The sequence below is a fragment of the Ursus arctos genome, unplaced genomic scaffold, assembly GCF_023065955.2.
Source record: "Ursus arctos isolate Adak ecotype North America unplaced genomic scaffold, UrsArc2.0 scaffold_30, whole genome shotgun sequence".
NCBI lineage: Eukaryota > Metazoa > Chordata > Mammalia > Carnivora > Ursidae > Ursus > Ursus arctos.
Genome location: NW_026622986.1, coordinates 35611404 through 35634098, shown reverse-complemented (window position 1 = coordinate 35634098; position 22695 = coordinate 35611404). Strand labels below are relative to the sequence as shown.

The 22695-nt window shown below is 45.8% G+C and overlaps 1 protein-coding gene across 5 annotated transcripts in view; it reads right to left on the bottom strand.

The window, feature by feature from the left end:
* Nucleotides 1–931: 931 nt before the first annotated feature.
* Nucleotides 932–22695, bottom strand: part of LARP4B (La ribonucleoprotein 4B) — an 88282-nt gene continuing 66518 nt past the window's right edge. For all 5 annotated transcript variants that reach the window (XM_057304595.1, XM_048219352.2, XM_044392068.3 and 2 more), the window contains 9 exons: nucleotides 21374–21427; nucleotides 21080–21289; nucleotides 18546–18652; nucleotides 17782–18033; nucleotides 16466–16511; nucleotides 8381–8545; nucleotides 5935–6059; nucleotides 5732–5840; nucleotides 932–4576 (listed from right to left, as the gene is read on the bottom strand). In XM_057304595.1, coding sequence (XP_057160578.1) covers nucleotides 4304–4576; nucleotides 5732–5840; nucleotides 5935–6059; nucleotides 8381–8545; nucleotides 16466–16511; nucleotides 17782–18033; nucleotides 18546–18652; nucleotides 21080–21289; nucleotides 21374–21427 — 1341 coding nt within the window. In that variant the 3' untranslated portion in view covers nucleotides 932–4303. The remainder of the gene's footprint in view (nucleotides 4577–5731; nucleotides 5841–5934; nucleotides 6060–8380; nucleotides 8546–16465; nucleotides 16512–17781; nucleotides 18034–18545; nucleotides 18653–21079; nucleotides 21290–21373; nucleotides 21428–22695) is intronic.

The following is a 22695-nucleotide window of genomic DNA, read 5'->3' as shown; positions in this document are numbered from 1 at the left end:
AACCAACTAGGAACTGACGGACAAAAGATACTCTCCGTACGGTGAAAGCAGAATTAGGCCGTGACCCGGACCACACATGCACGTACAGGCCAGCAATTCCAGACGGACTGAACGAGCACACGCACGCATGCACACACGAGCACGCACACACGCAGATCATCTTCACGCCTACCGAGGAGGGAAACACTTCATAAACAAGACCAAGACGCTAGGACCACAAAAGAGAAGAATGATAAATTTTACTACATGATAATCAAAAAGTGTAAGATAAAACATACTCTAAAAAAGTTAAGACCACTGGTAGAGACTGAGGGGAAATATCTGTAACATACATAACAAAGAGTTAGTAGCCAAACAGTTCAAGAACACATCAGTAAGAAAATGATAACCCCGCAGAAAAAAATGGGAAAAGAAAATGAGCAGGCAGCTCACAGAGGAGGAGAATCAGTGAGTTAATGTCTAGGCAGACCACCCGTGCACGTCAGTGATACACTAAGCCGTTCAGCCCCCCGCAGCCCCGAGCAGCACTGGCATCGCCAGTATTTAGGGGTGAGTCAATTACTTTGTTTCTGAGGCTCACGTCTGATCTGAAAACCACAAGGACCCGTCATCAAGTGTCTCTATGGGAACATCTCACAAGAGACAGGCCATTTAACACAAGAAACAGAAGATCCCGACGTAGGGATATTCAGCTCTGTGGTAAATCTTGGATTCAGTGCACTGCTCCCCCGAATGCCTTAGACCACTGTGCTGACCGGGGGACCCTCACGCTGCAGACACTCAGAGTGTGCGAGAAGCCTCGATAATCCAAACACGAGTTGGAGGTGACCACTTTCCCTTCTCATGTACACTGATGGGAAGAGACAAGAATTATTTTTTAAAAAGATGTATTCTCGAAGGAATTTTTAATTAAAAAAAATCAAAAGAAAAATTGAACAGTGCCTAAATCTTTATTTTTCATAACCTACATTTTTTTTTCAAATTAGACAGTTTTACACTGAATGACACAAAAGGAAACTTAAATTATCAATAGTTTACACATAAGCTTGATTCCAGTCTTAATGAAAAGAAGAACAAAAACAAAGGCCCTCAAGAAAGCTTCCGAGTTACGTCCCGCTCGGCGGACTGGCGGCTGCTGGCTCTGCTTTTGACTTCGATTGTCTGCTGCGCTCTGGGTTGACAGGCCACGAAGCGCACGAGCCCCCAACCGCAGCTCGCTGGCGGCGGGCACAGACACGCACTTTCCTCACCCGCTGCCCTTGTAACAAACGGAACCGGCTTTTTAAATGTAAACTGCGTGATCCTGGCTAATACAGCCTCTTGAAGCGTCTTCTGCCACCCGCTAGTGACAATCAGTGAGGCGGGGACAGGCGGGCCAGACCAGGAATATCAGGACACAAACTGGTAAAAAGCAACTACTCTACTGGAAATTCATGTCTGGTGAAGTGGGGCCAGATTCTCATCCCTCTATTTCCAAATTGTAAGTATCCTCACACAATTTTACAAGTTAAAATGTCATTTGTGATCGCTGTATCTCTGATTCTACACCCTGAGATACTGCTGGGGAAAGGAAAGACTTCCGTTTCTAAAAATGGACAAAGCCTCCAACTGCTGGCTGCCCGTGCCAGAGCCATCATCTACGCGCTGCATCCCAGCCTCCTCTTGTGCTGGCTCCCGTTCTCTTCTGTGAGTGGAAAGTCTCACAGCGATCTCAGAAAGGTGGTGTTTGGACATTATACAGCTATTTGGCATATCATCTTTGCTTAATTAAAAAGGGTGCTATAAAAATTCCACCAGAGCGAGGCTGGACTCTGGATGCAACAGACTTGGGCTGCGCGGATAGCAGCCGCAGAGCAGTGGGCAGGCACAGAGGCAGTGGGACCACAAAGGCCCCACCCCGCCTGTGCACCGGCCACCACAGTGGCTGGCTGTGCCCTGTGGCTGTCACGAGTGACCACCTTCGTCCTGCCTGCAGTGGACGGCTACAGCTGGCTCTAGCACACAGCCCGCTGCCAGGGAAGGATCTGTCATTCCTGAAGACCAGTCTCTCAGCTCCACAGGGTTTGCGGCCCAGGGGTGACCAAGCCTGACCGTGTCCACTCTTCCAGCAACAACTGCCACATTAAGGACTTCCCGGGGCTTGCCTTTCCAGCTCTTCTTACAGTACTCACGAGTTGGGGCGTCAGAGGTCACTTAACTCCTCATTTTTTAAGTCAGCAATCCCTTAGCCACAAAAAAGGAAATCCCCATGTTCTTTTTACAGGCATCTGCACAACACTAGCACTGTCAGTTTCTAGATATTTGAGTCCCGGCGGCTTCTCTGAAGGAGACGGTCAAGCGCACCAGGACGGGCTCCCCTCCGGCAGGGCGAATCGTGCGTAGCTAGTTATGATTTTAAGTAGATTATCTTTCACGTTCTCCTGAAGCTCCTGCCAGTTTCTGCTTCCTACATTATGCTTTCACATTAGCTATGATTAGTACATATTTACAGACTTGGGAGAAGAGCATGAAAACGTCGGAAGGCTTTGCTAGGACTTCCCATTTCCCTTCTGCAGCAGCAAAGAGGCAGAATCAGTCCAACACACCAGTATCAGAAAAAGAAAAACACCTCAACAAATTAAAATAATATTCAAACCACAACATTTAGTTTATCTACAGCCAGCTCAATAGCAACATTTATAATATATCAATAATTCTTATCAGATTTTTCTCTTTAGGGTACCTTTTTAATATGTTCTGATTATTTACATCTGTACAAGCAAAGCACACACTTCCAAGTGCACATATTTAATACAGTATCGACTATTTGCATTTACAGGATTTCTCAACAATCTGAAAAAGGTCAACTGCTGAAGATCTTCAGGGTATATTACAGACACCACTGCCAGGTCCTGTGCCACAGAACGCTCGCTCAGTGACACCCAACTGAGCAGCCCCACCCAACTGAGCAGCTCTAACCCACTCGCGCCAACCCAGGGGCCAGTCTCCACCAACTCTAAGCTGTCTTATACAAAAGTTAAGGCAAAGTCATTTTCAAGTTTAAATAAAATTCAAGTCTTTAAATATTGGATGGAAATAATGTTTTAAAAAGAACCCTCAGTCTTGTTAAATAACCTTTTGTGGAATAAACTGTGTATGGTTACATTTAGCAGGAAATGTTTTAATGTCTGCTGCTTAGAATACTTCAAGAAAAAATTTAGGCATTTTAAAACAAAATAATTTATATTTAACTTTATTATAAACTGCTAGCTTTAGTGCATGCGTGTTCTTCAGAGTGCAGCACTTCCAGAAGGGAATCAGTGAGACCCTCGTCTCGGAGGGAACGGTTAGCCTCCCCACCAAGGGCACCGCAGACACCACGCTCCCACGACTTAAGTAACACTTCTACTGTGTGCCGACGCAGAGATACGGGAAGGCGCCCGCGTTGCTGGCTGACGTGGGGGAGACGCGGGAGCCATGCTGGCTCCCACGCCCTCCTCGCCAGCTCGCAGGAGCAAGACAACATCAGGGTACGTTTTCGCGGGGACACATCAGTGGGCAACCAGGTTTATGTTTTCATTTAAGTTCTATACACAATGTGCTTCGACTCTATCTTACACAACAGCCACTTGAGACAGGAGTGAGAGGCTGGTTACGTGCTTGCAGCACAACAAAACACAAGGTTTCAGGGCTCTCTTGGGTGCATGTCGCCCAGCAGGTCAAAAACGGGCTACACTTTTTTTAAAAAACAAAAACAAAAACACTAGCGTCACTTGCTAAGATTCTGAATGAAGTACAACTCCCATGCCAGCGAGGGCGCAACCTGACCCCATCTCTTCTCCAGGCCACGCTGACCGTGTTGCCTCCAGCCTCGAGCCCAGCTGTCCTCAGCCCACCCACCGGTCTGGACATCTCAGAGGAATGCACTTGCTAACCAGTTATTTTTAAAAAATGAAGTAGCATCGTTCCGCTTAATTTAGAAAAACTCACTATATATCGCTTGCATTCACAGCCACATGGAGGCTTAATAAAAATATCAATTTGTTAGGATAAATGCATTTTCTATCCTGAAAAAAATCAGACTTATGCATCACCTCCAGTTAAGCACCAACCTAAAATAAGGTTTATATGAATTAAATCCTGAAAAATAGATTTTTTTCAAGAGGGGGAAAATCCGACTCATGGAAGAAAAATCACTTGCAGGCACCTCACCGGCCTTGTCTACGCTGCAAGCCCCTAACCAGCGGCTCATTCTTGGCCCCGAGTGGGACAGTGCTTAGTTGTGGCGACCCCAGCTCTTTACAGCCCTCCCAGACCTCAGCGCTCACTGAGGGGACTTGGGAGGGGTGCTCTGTTCTCTGTGTGGACGCTTCCCGGAGGCCGGGGGTGAGGGCCGGCGGCCTGGCGGCCTCCTCTGGTCTTTGGGTGGTCCCGGGTTGGACTTGGGGGCAGGGGGCTCTCTCTCGGCGAGCTTCTTTTCTTCCTTTCCACAACCAACGGCATTGGACTTTTGTTCTTTTGGGGGCTGCAACGGGGAAGACGGAGGCTCTCTACTCGTCCTCTGACAAATCTCCGCATAGCTGGGTTTTCGCAATTCCTGGGAAACAGACACAATGCTGGGATTACGTGCACAAAAGGACACCTCCAAAATGTGTGAAAGTAAGTTCACTTCGGGTAAAAGTGAACAAAGTTTTCAGCAGGTACTCAATTCCACACTCAAAAGTGCTGTCACCTGTAAAAGTTCATAAATTTCAACAACTTTTGTTTCCCCTGCAGCACAAGGTTCCCTCCAAGATACTCTAGAAACATCTTATAAGAATGGGTAAAACCAGAAAAGGTCCTGAGATATGCAGTGCCGACCTCTGTGCACTCTCGAGTCACACGAAAGCAAAAAGGAAAGAAATGGTGTCCCTGGAAAGAGCCAGAAGCAGCATCTACTTTCTCCACTCACGTGTCCTTGAAAACACCTTCACTTCCCACAGCACGGGCTTCCTGGAACAGCCAAACCACACAACCCATCACTTACCAAGGAGCTTCAAATTATGTTTGTGCCCATTTCAAACCACCAGAAGCTGGCAGTGTGGACTCAGGAAGGGTGAACACACAGTTAAAAACTTTTTTTAAAAAGTTAATTTTTCAGGTAAGTGGAAGCTTGAAAGCTAAATAACACAAGAGAAACTTAAAACTACTTCACCTCCGTAAGCCATGTACTAACTTAAAAGTAACTGTAATCTATAAAAATGTTTCCTTTAAAAATGCAACATTATAAACAGGGTTTAACTGCCCAATCTAACTAACAAACGTTCACCGAATCAGAATAAACAAGGCTGGGTGAACCAAGGGGGAAGGAGGGAGGCAGAGGAGCTGGAGGGGGGCCTGCGGCCAGGAAGGAGCCGCCTGGGTGGGAGCAGGTGGGCAGGGGTGGTGAAGCTTCTTCCTAGCATCCGCTGGGGCGACACTCGCCAAGTGATCGGAATCCATGGAGAACACAGGGCTGCAGTCTTAGGACTCCAAAAAACAACCTCTCTTAACCAACGCTGAAGTAAGAAGCCCCCAGGGGGGCAGCAGTAAGAAATAACCAGGAAACCCAGTGGGAATTCAGCAGCAATACTCCAGGTATTCAGAGCAGAAAGCACAGCACCTACACATGTAAAAAACCCAGCAAACCAGACTTCACTGAAAATAAGCTGACACAGAAAAAGAACACCAAGCCCCTCCTCCCCGGGGCGGGAAGGGCGGCCGGGACACGTACCGTGGCAGCGCCGTTCACCTGCACCGATTTACTCGCCGTTGTAGTTAGGGCAGAAGGAAGTCTGTCCACACTCAAGGCTTCTCTCTGCTTCTCCACCACCTTGGGATCCCTGTAAAAAATGCCACCCAAGGTTTGCATCTCCCGTTCGCGACAGGCAAGGGCAGTCTAAGAACACGGGAGGCTCGGCAGAAGGCGGTACTTACTCCGGCAGACAGGCGGGGGAGGGGGAGCGCCCATAGGCTGCAGACACAGCGCAGGGAGCCGGCACCAAGGGGTCTCTGGAGGTCACTGCGGGGAGTGTGTTCGTGCTTGCATCCGCATTCAGGCTCTGAAAACCAGGGGAAGGACAGTTTAACTTGGGTAGAGACGTAGCCCTCAGATTTCTGTTCTAATGACCTTAAACACACCAACAAAGGTCCCAGTCTGAATGACACGGAGGCTTCCCACCTTCCTCCTGGGGGCACTGGGGTCATTCTGCCGGGGCTGAAAGCATGGCCTCGACCAAGGGGAGCAGCTGAAAACATTGCTAACTAGCAGCGTGAGAAAACAGAGCCCTGCCTGTCCTCCAGGGCACTCCCCCACTGCCCGCAAACACCTCGTCACTTCTGGGACTCGGGCCCCCCCCCGGCCTCCACGTTCATTGTCCACAAGCTTGTTTTCTCCACACAGTAAGTGTCAAAGGCATCTTATTCCTGACACCCCAGCGCCTAGCACAGCCTGGCACCCTCAAATATCTGTTACATAATGGAGTTCCCAACCTAATTCCGTATGGCTCCTTCTTGTAACTAAAACCAAAAAGATCGACACTTCAAGATAGACATAAATTTGGGTGTCTCAAGGGGGATGGCAGGTGTTGACAGTTCCTACCCCTGGCAGCAAGTCTATGATTTTGAAGTTTAACAGCCGAGGAAATGGAAGCTTGGAACGTGGACATTAATCTGTCCTTGGTCATGGGACAAAGACATGAGTACCACCAGTGCTCTTACTCCAGAAAGCGCCCCCCACGCACAGCAGCAGTTCACCAGGGCAGTCTTCCTCGTGCCGTGTGACGAATACGTCACTGGAAGTCAGTACATGAGCAAAGAGCGCTTTCTTATAATTCTACTTTCAGGGCAGATCAAAGGTTCAGAGGCAGACGACACTGAGGCCATCTAGAGGGAGGGGCGGGCAGGACGGCACCATCTGTGCCCCCTGCCCCTGGTGCTGCAGCCCTGCCGGAAAACTGGACTCTTCCAAGTCCACGCTCAGCTGAAGGAAGCCAGGCCGGCGGGAATGTGGGAATGCAAAATGCCTCCTTTCTGTAAAGGTGCATCTACTCCAGGGTATGGTCTTGCTATGCAGGAGTGCAGACGGCAGCCAGGGTGTGACCCAGCTCACATCTGGGGACGAGCTGCCTAGCCCCTCCCCACCAGCTCCCACACTCAGGCGCCAAGGCAACAGAAAAAGCTGTTGCAGGGGCTCCACGGAGAAGCTGTGGCTCCCCCTGCTGTGGAATCCAGCCAGGCTTGTTTAAAGTAGGTATTGTTTCTTTAAAAAACTAACTTTAAAAAAAATACACAGAGAGACTAGAAATGTAAAAAATTGTAGTTGCTGCTTTTGAAGCGCGGTGGAGGCTGGCCTGTTCTCCTCCTGTGCCTGCCACCAAGGGGAGTAAGGACGGGGGGACACTGCAAGTCAGGGTTCCTCAACCACACTGGCTGTAACATTACTGATGAAGGTAGCAGTAACCCAGAGACCACTGTCTGAAAGTTTAAGACTTAAAATAACACACAAGACACACCAAACGCAGGATGTGATTGTTACTGTAACGTACAGATCCCCGGAGTCCACTCCACCTCAAAGGTGAACAGGAACAGGAACCATGCAGCAGCAGGACGAGGCCTGAACACGGGGCTTTACAAATCCGTCCCTGAGCCACGGCCTGGACACAGAGGGACTCCTATCTGGGGCAGTAAGTGACTGTGGTGTAGAGCCAGGCAGAGATCTCACAGGAGGACACATGTTACCGTGGCAACTTGCTAGGTGTCCCACACCTCTGGCCCACGAGAGCTCACGTAGGCGCCACCTGTCAGTCATGGCAGCTGCACAGACCCTCGTGCCTTGTTAACTGTTACAGAACCCAGAAGGAGCACTGTAGAGGAGGACGCTCTGGCTTCTGCAGCTGGCCTGATGCTTGGGGATGTAATCAGCGCAGAAGAGGGAGAGCAGCTAGTGTGGTCGCACACCTGACCAAAGCCGCCAACCAGTACTACGGTAGCATGTTTCTGGGCTCCTTGTTACAGCGTAGGTCACTAAAAATTTATCATTTCTGTTGTGACTCAGATTTCTGTTTTATTTTGTAGACTTGTAAAATAAAGGCAGGTCCTGAATAACAACAATAAAAGTGTATCTGAGCCTTGGGGTGACGGAGCGCGTCTGTACGGCACATGAAGCCGGTTTCCACCTCTGACCTTGGAAGGCAGTGAGGGAATTAACAGAGAAGGTCTAGCCCGGGTTCAAGCCTGACCCTTCCACTCCAGATCCACACAGCCTCTGGATCACTCGCCCTCTCTGAAGCTCTTCCACATACAAAGACTGCCTGTACGAAAGCGTGGCAGAGTGCCTGGTGCAAACTCGGCACTAAGCAAACATTAGCGGTATGTATCTTACCCTTTCTTTTGAGGACCCTATTAACAAGCTAGACAGCCTGTTTTCAAACAGGTCCTCTGTCTTCAGGTGGCCTGCTGCCCCAGGCAACGGAGGGAAATTGGACAGTCCCAATTCAAAGCTCGGGGACGGGGGCTTTGGTGGCGTCGGAGACTGAGTTTGACTCCTCTGAAAGAGAACAACACTGTCATGTTGCAGATGCACAGACCGTCCTATACGAAGACACAGAGCAGAAGGGCAAGGCAACCAATCCATTCTAGCTTCTGATTTCCACCTCTGTCTCCCAAAAACCACCATCCTTCATCATTTAAGCAAAGGTCATTTGTTAGGCAACTGTAACCATCAGGAGCACAGCTGCAAAGCCGAACCCTCTGGGGACCACCCCAGCTGTACAGAGCTACCTCTCTGCGATGCCAAGACCGTCTGGTTTCCGGTCCACAGTCGGCCAACACAGACCAGGGGGACACAGGCATGCAGCTGAGCACAGCACAGAGACAGGGACGGGCAAGTGTGGGAGGCAAACTCAACCCCCACTGGTCGAACATCACAATAGCCTGAGTATAGCCACTGACCGTACGCATCTTCAGACAAGGACTGTGTTATTATCGGAGTGCCTGTCATCCAACTTACAAAGGAGACAGTGAAAGAAATAAACAGAAAAATGTCACTCTGAACTCTCTGAAACTTATGTTAAGAAATTTTACAAAGATTTGTTAGAAAAAAATAGTTTAAGAAGGGGGAAGGGGCTTCAGTTATCTGAAACCTAATTCAATCAAACACTTTATATTTTAAAATCGCTATGTAAAAACATGGTATTTGATGACAGATTTTTATCAGATTCCTTATTTTCTTCATAATAATATCTAAGAATAATTTATAAACCCAAGATCCCAGAAGAAAGGCAATGATGTATTTTTTTGAAAAATTATCAAAGCAAATTGCTTTAACAAGCTACACTCATATTTTGAGTGTCCAGTTGCTTGGAGAAGATAAGGGACAGAAGGGGGACAGCTGTCTCTGTGGAACGCAGGATACTCTGGAAACAATGTTTTCATGGGTCTCACTTAGCTGCAAAGGACCAACACTGCCCAGCAACTTAAACAAAAAGGAAGATGATTCCTTATGGAAGCAGAATCTGGAGAAAATCTGTTAGAACTCAAAAGACAGCAGGTTAAAGAGTGAAAAGGGACCCACACTGACAAAAATCCCACCATCTCGTGGGGGAATTCATCCCAAATGACAGAACAAGATAAAACCATAGCCAGAGATCTAAGCAAAACAGATATAATATACTTGATAGAGAACTTAAAGTAATGATCATAAGGATACTCACTGAGCTTGAGAAAAGAATAGAAGACATCAGGAAGACACTTACCACAGAGATAAAAGAGCAAAAAAACCCAAAAACAACAACAAAAACAACAATCGATCAGAGTATGAGCATAATAAACAAGATTGGAAACAGGCCTGATGCAATGAACCACAGGCTGGAAGAAACAGGAATGAATCAGTGACCTAGAAGATGAAGTAATGGAAAGTAATGAAGCTGAACAAAAGAGAGAAAGAATTATGGAACACGAGAAGAAACTCAGGGAACTCAGCAACTCCTTCAAACGTAATAACATTCTTGTCACAGGAGTTCCAGAAGAACAAGAGAGAAAAGGGGGCAGAAAGTTTACGTGAGGAAGTAACAGCTGAAAACTTCCCTCATCTGGCTGGAAGGAGACCATGGACATGCCTATCCAGGAGGCAAAAAGAACTACCATCAAAATCAACAAAAGCAGGCCAACACCAAGACATACCGTAATTAAATTTGCAAAATATAGTGATAAAGAAAAAGTCTTAAAAGCGCCAAGACAAAATAAGTCATTAACTTACAAAGGAAGACACCCATAAGGTCAGCTGGAGATATTTGAACAGAAACCTGGCAAGCCAGAAGGGAGTGGCATGATATATTCAATGTGCTGTATGGGAAAAATCTGCATCCAAGAACACGACATGCAGCAAGGCTTTCATTCAGAATAGGAGAGACAAAGGGTTTCCCAGACCAACAAAACCTAAAGAAGTTCATGACCACTAAACCAGCCCTGCAACAAATATTAAAGGGGACTCTTTGAGGGGAAAAGAAAGACCAAAAATGACAAAGACAGGAAAGGATCAAAGAAAATCTGCAGAAACAACAAGTAATAAAATGGCACCAAATATGTATCTATCAACAATCACTCTGAATGTAAATGGACTAAATGCTCCCATCAAAGACACAGGGCATCAGAACAGATTAAAAAAGGCAAGGTCCATCTATGTGCTACCTATGAGAGACTAATTTTCGACCCAAAGACACCTCCAGATTGAAAGTGAGGGGTGGAGAATCATTTATCAAGCAAATGCATGTCAAAGAGAGCCACAGTAGCAACACTTACACCAGACAAACTAGATTTTAAACCAAAGACTGTAACAAGAGATCAAGAAGGGCACTATATCACAGTAAAGAGGACAATCCAACAAGATCTAAAAACTGTATTTGTGCAGCCAACATGGGAGCACCCAAACATCTAAATCAATTAATAAAAAACATAAACTTATTGGTGGTAATACAGTAACAGTAGGGGACTTTCACACCCTACTCACAGCAATGGACAGATCATCTAAGCAGCAAATCAACAAGGAAACAATGGCTTTGAGTGACACACTGGAGCAGATGGACTTCACAGATATGTGCAGAACACTGCATTCTAACATAGCAGAATACACGTTCTTTGCAAGTGCACACAACACACTTTCTCCAGAATAGACCACATATTAGGTCACAAAGCAGGCCTCAACAAGTACAAAAAGACTGAGATCATACCACCCATATTTTCAGACCACAACGCTATGAAACTTGAAGTAAACCACAAGGAAAAAATCTGGGAAGACCATAAATACAAGGAGGTTAAACAACGTGCTACTAAACAATGAATGAATGGGTCAACCAGGAAAGCAAACAAGAAATAAAAAAACACACAGAAACAAATGAAAGTGAAAACACAGTGGTCCAAAACCTTTGGGATGCAGCACAAGCTGTTCTAAGAGTGAAGGATATAGCCATACAGGCCCACCTCAAGAAGCAAGAAAAATCTCAAATAAACAACCTAATTTTACACCTAAAAGGAGCTAGAAAAAGCACAACAAAGCCTAAAGCCAGCAGAAGGAAGGAAATAATAAAGATGAGAGCAGAAATAAGTGATACAGAGACTAAAGAAAACAACAGAACAGATCAATGGAACCAGGAGCTGGTTCTCTGAAAAAACTAGTAAAACTGATAAACTCCTAGCGAGACTTACCAAAAAGAAAAGAGAAAGGACCCTAAATAAATAAAATCACAAATGAGAGAAAAGAAATAAAAAACAACACCACAGAAATACGAACAATAATAAGAGGATATTATAAAAAACTATATGCCAAAAAACTAGACAACCTGGAAGAAAAAAAAATTCCTAGAAACATATAATCTACCAAAACTGAAAAACGAAGAAAAAGAAAATCTGAACAGACCAATAACCAGCAGAGAAATTGAATCAGTACTTAAAAAAATTCCCAACAAACAAAAATCCAGGGCCACATGACTTCCCAGGGGAATTCTACCAGCATTATCCTAACTGTAAAATCAGATAAAGACTCCACTTAAAAAAAAAGAGAGAACCTCAGGCCAATGTCCCTGAGGAACACGGATGCAAAAATTCTCCATAAAATACTAGCAAACCAAATCCAATAATACATTAAAAAAATCATTCACTACAATCAAGTGGGATTTGTTCCTGGGCTGCAAGCATGGTTCAATATTCACAAATCAATCAACATAATTTACGACACTAATAAAAGGATAAAAACCACATGATGATTTCAGTAGATGCAAACACAGCATCTGACAAAGTACAACATCATTCATGATGTACACAGTACATCAACCCTCAACAAAGTAGGTACAGAGGGAATATACCTCAATATACAATGAAAGCCATCTATGAAAATCCCACAGCATCTTCATGGGGAAAAACTTGAGAGCTATTCCTGTATGGTCAGGAACACGACAGGGATGTCTGCTCTCACCACTGTTATAGAACACAGCACTGAAGTCTTGGCCTCAGCAATCAGACAACAGAAAGAAATAAAAGTCATCCAGCGGCGCTGGGTGGCTCAGTCAGTGAAGCACCTGCCTTCGGCTCAGGTCATGATCCCAGGGCCCTGGGATCGAGCCCCATATCGGGCTCCCTGCGCAGCAGGGAGTCTGCTTCTCCCTCTCCTCTCTGTTTGCGCTCTCTCTTGCTATCTCTGTCTGTCTCTCAAATAAATGAATAAAATCTTTTAAGAAAAAGAAGAAAAGAAAGAAAAGTCATCCAAATCGGCAAGGAAGAAGTCAAAATTTTCACTATTTGCAGATGACATGATAGCCTATATAGAAAACTGGAAAGATTCCACCCAAAACTGCTGGAACAGATACACGAATTCAGTAAAGTCACAGGTTACAACATCAATGTGCAGAAATCTGTTGCATATCTATACACCAATAATGAAGCAGAAGAAAGAGAAATTAAGGAATCGATCCCATTCACAATTACACCAAAAACAGTTAAGATATCCAGGAATAAGCCTGACCAAACAGGTGGAAGACCTATACGCTCTGAAAACTATAAAACACTGATCAGAGAAATCAAAGATGACACAAAGAAATGGAAAGGCATTCCATGTTCATGCACTGGGAGAACAAATATTGTGAAAATGTCTATACGACCCAAAGCAATCTACACATTTAATGCAATCCCCATAGCATTTTTCACAGAGCTGGAACAAAGAATCCTAAAGTTTGTATGGAACCAGAAAAGACCCTGAATTGGCAAGCAATCTTGAAAAAGAACAAAAGCTCGAAGCATAACAATTCTGGACTTGGAGCTGTATTACGAAGCTGTAATCATCAAGACAGTATATGGCACTGGCACAGAAACAGACACATGTATCAGTGGAACAGAGCAGAGAACCAGAAATGGACCCTCAACTCTGTGGTCAACCAATCTTCAACAAAGCAGGAAAGAATAGCCAATGGGAAAAAGACAGTCTCTTCAACAAACGGTGTTGGGAACATTGGACAGCCACATGCAGAAGAATGAAACTAGACCATTTTCTTACACCATACACAAAAATAAATTCAAAATGGATCAAAGACCTAACTGTGACACCTGAAACCGTAAAAATCCTAAAGAGAACACGGGCAGTAATTTCTCTGACAGTGGCAATAGCAATTTCTTTCCTGGTATGTCTCCAGAGGCAAGGGAAACAAAAGCAAAAATGAACTACTAGGACTTCAAGATAAAAAGCAGAAGAAACAACAAAACTAAAAGGCAACTTTCAGAATGGGAGAAGATACATGCAAATGACACTACAGATAAAGGGCTAGGATCCAAAATCTATGAAGAACTTCTCAAACTCAACACCCCAAAAATGAATAGTCCTATTAAAAAAAAGACAGAAAACACGAACAGACATTTCTCCAAAGACATGTGGATGGCGAAGAGACACATGAAAAGATGCCCCACGTCACCCGCCATCCAGGAAATGCAAATCAAAACCACAATCACAAATCAAAATGTCACGCTGGCCTGAACGGCTAAAATTAACAAGACAGGGAACAGCAAATGTTGTGAGGATGTGGAGAAAGGGGAACCCTCTTACACTGTTGGTGGGAACGCAAACTCGGGAAAACAGCATGGGGGTTCCTCAAAAAGTTAAAAATAGAACGGCCCTGTGATCCAGCAATTGCACTACTAAGTATTTACCCAAAGGATACAAAAACTAATTCAAAGGGATACATGCACCCCGATATTTACAGCAGTGTTATTTACAACAGCCAAACTATGGAAGCAGCCCAAGTGTCCATCAACTGATAAATGGATAAAGAAGAGGTGGTGTATATATGTAACAATGGAGTATTACTCAGCCATCAAAACGCACGAACTCTTGTCATCTGCAATGACATGGATGGAGCTAGGGAGTATTACGCTGAGTGAAATAAGTCAGTGAGGGAAAGACAAATACCATATGATTCCACTCATACGTAGAATTGAAGAATCAAAACAGATGAGCAAGGGGAAAAGAGAGAGAGAGAAGAGGGGGGAGAGAGAAAGAGAGAGAGAAACCAAGACACAGACTCCTCACTCTAGAGAACACACTGCTGGTCGCCAGAGGGGAGGTAGGTGGGGGGTGGGGGAAACAGGTGATGGGGGTGAAGGAGCGCACTTGCGGTGATGAGCACCGGTGACATACAGAAGCACTGAATCACTACACTATACACTAATGTTACACTGTGTTGACTAACTGGAATTAAAATGAAAACTTTAAAAATAAATACATAAAACGCAATAGGAAGTTAAAAATATCAATCCCACTGTGTCTTTCTGGCATCCCCGCCTACTTCTCACCTTCATCATGGTGCAGGTATGTGACGTTCAGCTCAGCTTCGGTGAGTGACGTGCCCTCAGAAGCTCGCTCGCATTTCCTAGCCATTCAGCCCCTCCATGCTCCCGGAACTCAGCAAGGCTCTAAGTTATGCACAGGCCTGTGGTCTCAAAGTAGTTCTCAGGGGCTTTAAACATCTGCATTTTTCTGAGGTGAACCCAGGTTTTCAGAAGACCACATTTCTAGGCATTTAAGCTTCACAAAAATTTACTAAGTCTTGAGTTTTTAGGAATGAGAGAGGCAGGCAACAACTGCCTAGATGCAGGAGTTACAGAATGGCAGTGCCTACAGATGAGGTCTGATCTTGAATGCAGTGTTTAACACTTCTCAGGATTTGCACGGCTTGAGGTGAGGTGGCCCTGGTCCCACAGCCTGGTTGGGCCAAGTGAGCACATGCTGTTACCCGTCTCTAAGATCCTGAAGTCACCAGAATATCCCAACACAGCCACAAATGCATTCCCCTTAAGAAATGCACTTGCATCATGTGTCTGGCCTTCCAAGTGGCCACACGTATCACCACGTGAGTCAGGAACACAAGATGGCAATGGGAGGAAACGTCACTTCTGAAGGTAATTTAGTAACCAAGGAGAATAATTCATTAAAGGTAACTAATAACTGACGACCTACTCTGATGCTAGTCTTGTTAAGTCAAAATGTTACAGGAATTCATTAATTCCAACTGGAATCAACCAATATAAATGACCTTACCAAAGGGTTCACCAAAAACCAGATTAAACTGACCAATGAGGCAGAATTATGGGTGGTTTTATTAACTACTAATTCGTATTTTCCAAGTTTAAGACAGAGAAAATAGATCTTTTGAAATGGGAAAGCACATACCCACTGGCTCAGGGGACTGGACCAAGAATTTACTCAAGGTCTTTCCAGTCCTCCAAGTGTCTACATTCTTCCTCCCACGTGTCCATGCACGCTTCTAACTGGGCATACTTCATGTGGAGACACACCGATCCCTCCCCCCCCCCCCCCCCCGCCCCCAGAGCTCTGCAGAAGCAGTATCATCCATAGGAGGAACTTTTACTTAACCCTGGCAAATGTGGCCACACCTCAGGTGCTAAGCACTCACACAAGCCCCCCCCTTAATCTTGGGTTTGTTCCAACTGTAACTTATAGCAGAAGGCGGTAATGCTTTCTACATAGGGGATACAAGTTAAATGTTTTAAATGAAAAATACTGATGAACTAATTCCTACACACAAGTTCACTCTGCTTGTCAGAACTGTTAAGTTCACGTTATTTCACTCATACCGTACAGTTACCCACACAAAGACAACTCATCTCAATGTGTGCGTAGACCGCCATGTGTGCACACTAGGCTCTCGGCCGTGCCCACCACACAGCGCGTGCACATGCTGATATCAGGTGGTGACACTCGGAGACTCGTTAGCAACCAGCATTTCTACCGAATCACCTCCAGCTTCTCTTCAGGCTGCCACGTCAGTTATCACCTGATACTCATCACATTAAGAGAAAACCTCTTCTGAAAAGCTCCACATGTCTTAACCTTCATTCACGTAGTTAAACCTCATGTTTAGATTTGTTTAAAAGTCTTAGAATAGTGTCAAGGGCTGGATGTACTCACTGTCAGCTTCTCCTCCCGTTTCTTCCGGTAACCAAAGGAATTCTTCCTACAGAAGAGGAAAGCGAAAGACAGTGAATTTTTTCCCACTTGGAAGGTTTTTCATTGAGCACATGTATGTGCACACAGTTAATCTTTCTTACTTTGTAATCTGTTACAGATGACTTTTAAGTGCAAAATCCCAACCTTAGGAAGTATAAGAAAAATAAAACTTCTACAGTAAAAGAGTAAAACTGGTGTCTTGATTAAAAAAAAAAGAAAGAAAAAACTGGGGCGCCTGGGTGGCTCAGCCATTATGCATCTGCCTTCGGCTCAGGTCATGATCCCAGAGTCCTGGGATCGAGCCCCGCATCAGACTCCCTGCTCGGCAGGAAACCTGCTTCTCCCTCTCACACTTCCCTTGTGTTCCCTCTCTCGCTCTGTCAAACAAACAAACAAACAAACAAATAAATAAATGGAGAAGGAGAAGGAGAAGGAGAAGGAGAAGGAGAAGGAGAAGGAAGGAAGGAAGGAAGGAAGGAAGGAAGGAAGGAAGGAAGGATAAAAACATTTACTGACAGAATTTTCCTAGTGGTCATTTAGAATTTTTGTTATAGAAATACTTGAATGTCCATTCAGTTGCAATGACAAGATATATAAAGATATATAAAACCAGACAATGAGCTACACAGGTGAAATGCTAAACACTGCTAATGAAAATACACCAGGTTAATCATCAAAGTGGAAAGACCCCGAAGCAACCTGGTGTGCTCTCACTCCCTCCCTCCCTCCCTCTCAGCCCTGACATGACTGTGTCAGCCCCTGCCCGCTACCACCAGTCGGCACCAGGGTTTCCAAGCCCTGGGGACCAGCAAGACCCAGCTTCCAGCTACGTGCACAGGGCTCTAGATTTCTGGGGGCCAGCACCGTGCCCCACACTGAAGCAACCAACACCGACAGAGTGGCCAAGTCCCGGCAGGCCCTGAGGCCACACTCCACTTTCATGCCTGTGGCCTAACAGCCCATAAGCTAATTCTACTTCATAATTTCATTTTTATTTACTTATCCTTTTGTTATTTCAACTGAATATACTGCTACTGTGTAAGCTGGAAAGGAATTCAAAAAAATAATCCTGACTAATTCTTTTACTTTATAGGAAACCTACAAGCAGTCTTGCCCAAGATGGCCTAATAAATTAGGATGAGCTTAGAGCCCTCGACTGTGATATATTTGAAAATAACAATTATAAAACATGCCTAAACTGACGGAATTTGAAAATATTAGTAACTTATCAGGACAGGTAGCTCGTAGCTGTCCGACAGCAGCTCTGAAGGACTCACCTCCCTCTCCCCAGGCCAGGAGGCGACTCCGCGCTGCTCTGCTCCACTCGACCAGACCCAACCTCCCTCTTGGTGTAGGTGGGAGGATTCTGTATCCGTGTCCTAGGCTGACCTGTCTGCCGTGTTTGTGGGCTTCGAACACCATTAATTAGCCGGTCTGCAGTGAAGTTAAATATCGAAGGGCTTTCTAATAGCCCAGCTCCTCTCTCTGCACTAGGAATGGCATGGCGTAGATGAGATTTACTAGGATTCCTGTAAACAAAAGGTTTGCATGCACTCAGTCATGATGCAATCATGGCTTCCTAAAATGAGAGCGCTAATGTATGAATGTCTCAGCTAAAATGTGCTCTTTAGAAAAATATTAAAAACGTTACTGAAGAAATAGTTCGCGCATACTGTGTCTGACAGCGCAAATCTATAAAGCATCAACGTGCTGCTTAGCGGCAGTCCAAGCCCACGTGAGAAGCAGGCACACGCAGATGCGAGCTGCGGAGAATCTGCAGGCACTCAGTACACATTTCAGGGCTTCATCTCGCAGAATGTAATTCTATGCCTTGAGGAGTTGTATCCGCACTAGGCAGACACATCCCAACAGATCATCAGAAGCAGCTTCTTCACTCAGTGAAAAGGACTCACGCACGCGGTGAGGATTACCAGGTTTAACACTAACTGTCCTGCTTTGCTGTTCGAGTACACGAAATGGCCATGACCCGTTACCACAAACCCCAGACAACCACAGCATTTCAACCACTCATGGAACTTGCCTGCTTCTTGGAGGGTACTGTCTGAGTGAAGTCAGAGGAGATGCTGCAGGTTTGAAGGTTGGAGACGTAAACCCATTTATAAATCCAGTATTTGGAAATGGAGTTACCTAGATTCATTAGAAACAAACAAGTCAACAAGCCATAAACAGACCTGGAGTTGGCTAACACCGAACCCTGTGGTTGCCTGGGTTGTTTCTTGACATCTTATTCCATTTTATACCGAAAATATTCCCAGGCTGAAAAGATCATTGTTAGATCACTGCCAATGATCAGTATTTCCTGAGCCAGGCTGGGGGCTAAGACCTTTTTCTGGGCCAACTCGGGTGATCTCCCTGCAGCAGCCTGCCAAGGAAGCCAACTGACAACTGCGCAGAGGCTAGAGCTGAGAGCAAGTTGTGACAGAAAACAGATGTTAGGGACAGCGCAGGACCAAAAATTGCTGATTTAAAGAAAAAAAAAAAAGCAACACAGGGGAAACTCTGGGGCAAAAAGACACCCTTGGAACTTTGTAAGACCTCAACATACTATTTGAGAACAGCTGCCAGAGTCAGACTATTTAAAAATGGATCAATCCCACCAGAAACAGATTTTGAAGATTGTAAACCACACTAAAACCACTACTGACAAATCATTTCCTGTATGTACTTCTACATACACAACTCATATTTGCGAAACTGTGCTCAAGAGTGTAAACAGTAAGTTCCTAACCCAATAATCTAACACGACTTGCTGAGAAGTCACACGTGCTGTACCTTCACATCTGCTCAAGATGACACAGTACGCTTTAGAGCAGGCAAAGACAATCCCCAGACCAGGATCAAAGGAACCCTCCTAAATGGCCAGCCAACTGATCCAGGTGCCAATGGCCCTGCTCCGGCACGGATATGGGTGCGACCAGAGAAACTGGAGAAGCGACTTCACTCAAGAGGAACTAAACAGCACAAGCATGGCGGTTAGCCTCCTTGGGAGAAATTCTCCAACACGGGAGTTTAAGGACTCTATCTCCCTTGAAGGTTCTCTCATCATGGATCAGCTACATGGCTGTTGGCACACTTTTACAGAAGGTCGCAAAGGTCTCAAAAGAGTAGTGCGTTATTAGCATTCCCTCTGGAGAGCGGAAGCACCTCCGAATGCCAGCACCTGTCTGCTAACTGCCCCACTGCGGTGGTTCTGGACCCCAGGGCTCTGCCAGTGCCCGAGAGGACCTCTCCTGACTCTTCCCCGTCTGCCCTTCTCACGTCCCCTAAGCCACGGGCCGAGTCCACACACCTCAGGGCACGTTTAAGAAGCCGTACAGCTTCGTCTCCCAGCTCCCCGCCTCAGACCCTGGGTCAGCTCAGAGATACCCACGACGCCAGCCCCCGCCCAGTGCCTCGGCACAGGATGCCCACTCTCCTGCAGCCCCCCTGCCTTCCACCCCTTTGGATACACTCAACAGAAGAGGACGTGGCACCTGATAGCCCCCTAATTTTAAGTTTCATAGTATTCGGTCCCATTTCTTCAATTATTGCCTGTCTGACATCATTATCTTTTCCGGGCTGCATTATTCCACGGACACGTCCTTATGTTTCGGTATAAACAGGCACCAACCACCCCTAGCTGAGGCGACACTCTTCTCTCCCGCTCACCCTCTTCGGTCAACACCCTTTTTCTGTCATGAGTGGTAACTAGAGCCCCAGATGACATCCCCAGCAGGGCCTGGCTCGCAGGCAGCTCCCACATTCCCCACCTGACCCGAGCACCACACAACTGGCTGTTGGGTCGGTCCACAGACATATCCTCAAAGTCATTAACTCGACTCCTGCTTTCTGACCACGACCTTCCACACACTCCACCTTCCCTCTCTCTGGTTCCAGCTAAAGCTGCCCAGCAACCTCAGGCACACCTGTCCATCAGTCCATCCCCACTGTCTCAGTTGGGAGGCCAAGGGAGGGGCTGATCAGACAAGTCCTGCTTCTCACATCCCACATCCCACACCCCACCAAGCTCGTGCCAGTGCCCAGGCAGGGTCCACCTGACCTCGCTGACCTCTCTGAACTCCCTGGCAGCACAACTGTGTTGGGGAGCGACTACATCCACTACACAGACCAGTCATCTCTAGGGCTGGTGTGAGCAAAAAAGCTTGTAGGTCTTCTACTGGTCTTCAACTTTATTAAAACTCCTCTGTCTCCTTAAAAGCATCTCTCCTTGCAACCCCCCTGTGCTAAGGAGTAACCCAGGTATCCCAGGGCTTGGATCACATTTTGTGTTTTACTGGGGATTACACAGCATAGGAAGGTACTGCTATACAGGAGGGCAGGTGGACGGGGCCAAGGATCAAAATTATAGCCTACAAAGGTTTTTTTAAATGTACACAGCTGCATACTGATCTCCCAATTAAATTTAAATCCACTATAGATCCTGAAGGTCTGTTGTACCATGGCAAACTGTCTATGTACCTGGTTCCCCCACTAGAACATCTCTATCCTTCCAAGCACCTAGTGCAGTGCCCACAACTTCCTGCTGCATAAGCTCCAAGTGACGACAGGACTCACCAGGGGTGGATCGAGATAGCTGTGAGTTGCCGACCACGTCTGGGGGGCAATCAGGCTGTACAGGGGGAACTGCTGCTGGGGGCTGTAGACTGGAGGTAAGTAAAAGGAGGCTGTGTAGCGCTGCTGCGCATAAAGGCTCATGTCCAGAGGTCTAAATCCATTCTTTGGCAAAAATGTGTTTATAGCTATTGCCTTTGCTTTTATCCGTGCCTGTTTGGGAATACAGAAATTTCTATCAGAATACTCAAGAACTGATTTGCAAGTAAATAAAATATAACCAATGGTCTTGCTTACCTTAATTGGTTTTCCTTGAAAAGTTTTGACTTCTTCTCGCAGATACTTGTAAGCCTGAGGGCAAAATCACCCAAAACACCACTGTGTTAATCTTATAAATAAGATGAACTGACAGTTAACTCAATACCTCAACTAAGGAATGGTATAGTTAAAATATGACGGGCAGGACCCAGAGCAGTGTTTCTAAAGCTACTTTGCATCACAGATTCCTTAGAATCTTTTAAGGAGAATTTTGCTCCTCTAGGAGCTAGGGAGCCTCTAGAAAAAAACCTCATGAATGACATTTGCATACAATTCTGTTAGTATTAGCAGATACCACAAAAGCCTCCCATAAGCACAGGGTAAGGATCCTGACCTGGAGAAGATAATGGACACCAAGCCCCTAGTACTAACCCCAATGTGAAAATGGAATCACACAGTTCAAGAAAAGGAACAGACTGCAATATTTATGTAGCTCCTTATTCTTCTCCAGGTGGCTTCCTCAACTCAGAGGGCTCTGACCTCGGCCCACCACCCCTGTCCTGGTGAGGAGGGCTTGCACGCCCTCCGCTGAAAGGACTACCCTCGTCTCCCACCACCTGGCTCCTCCTATGCCCTTTCCCTCCAACCCATTCAAACCTGTCATTCAGATGTTTGTTTCCCTCTTCTGAACTTCACAGCATCCACACCACTTACCACTTAATACCGTACAGCTGACCCTTGAACAACATGGGCTTGAACTGCAACGGTCCACTTATATGCGGACTTCTTTCGATAAACACAGGACAGTACTATGAATGTATTTTCTCCTCCTTACGATTTTCTTCACAGTATTTTCTCTAGCTTACTTTATCATGAGAACACAGTATACAATACAAATAACATACAACACATGTGCTGACTGTTGGGTTATCAGGAAGGCTTCAGGTAGGTCAACAGGAGAATATAAGTAGCTCCGGTCTGGGGAGTCCATAGTTCTACATGGCTTCCTCACCGTACGGGGTCAGCATCCCTAACTCCCGTCGTTCAGGGGTCAACTGTACTGGCATTCCCTGAAGCATGTTCACGTTTCCCCCAAGTGAGATTCCTCCTTTGGGCCGGGGAGACCACCTTCACTCCTTGCATTTCCTCACAGAGCCTCCCCAGGGCCTTTTCAACTATCTCACAACACACAATGATGCTTCGTGAAACTTAAAATTACGTTCAAATTTCCCAGAACACTTTCCAAATATTAAAACTTTTCTCTGCCCAGATGAGAGAACAGAACTCATTTTCATGGGCTGCTTGTCTTCCATGTCCTTAGGAAATAATGTCATATGCTTTCTTGCTACAAAAACTGTCTT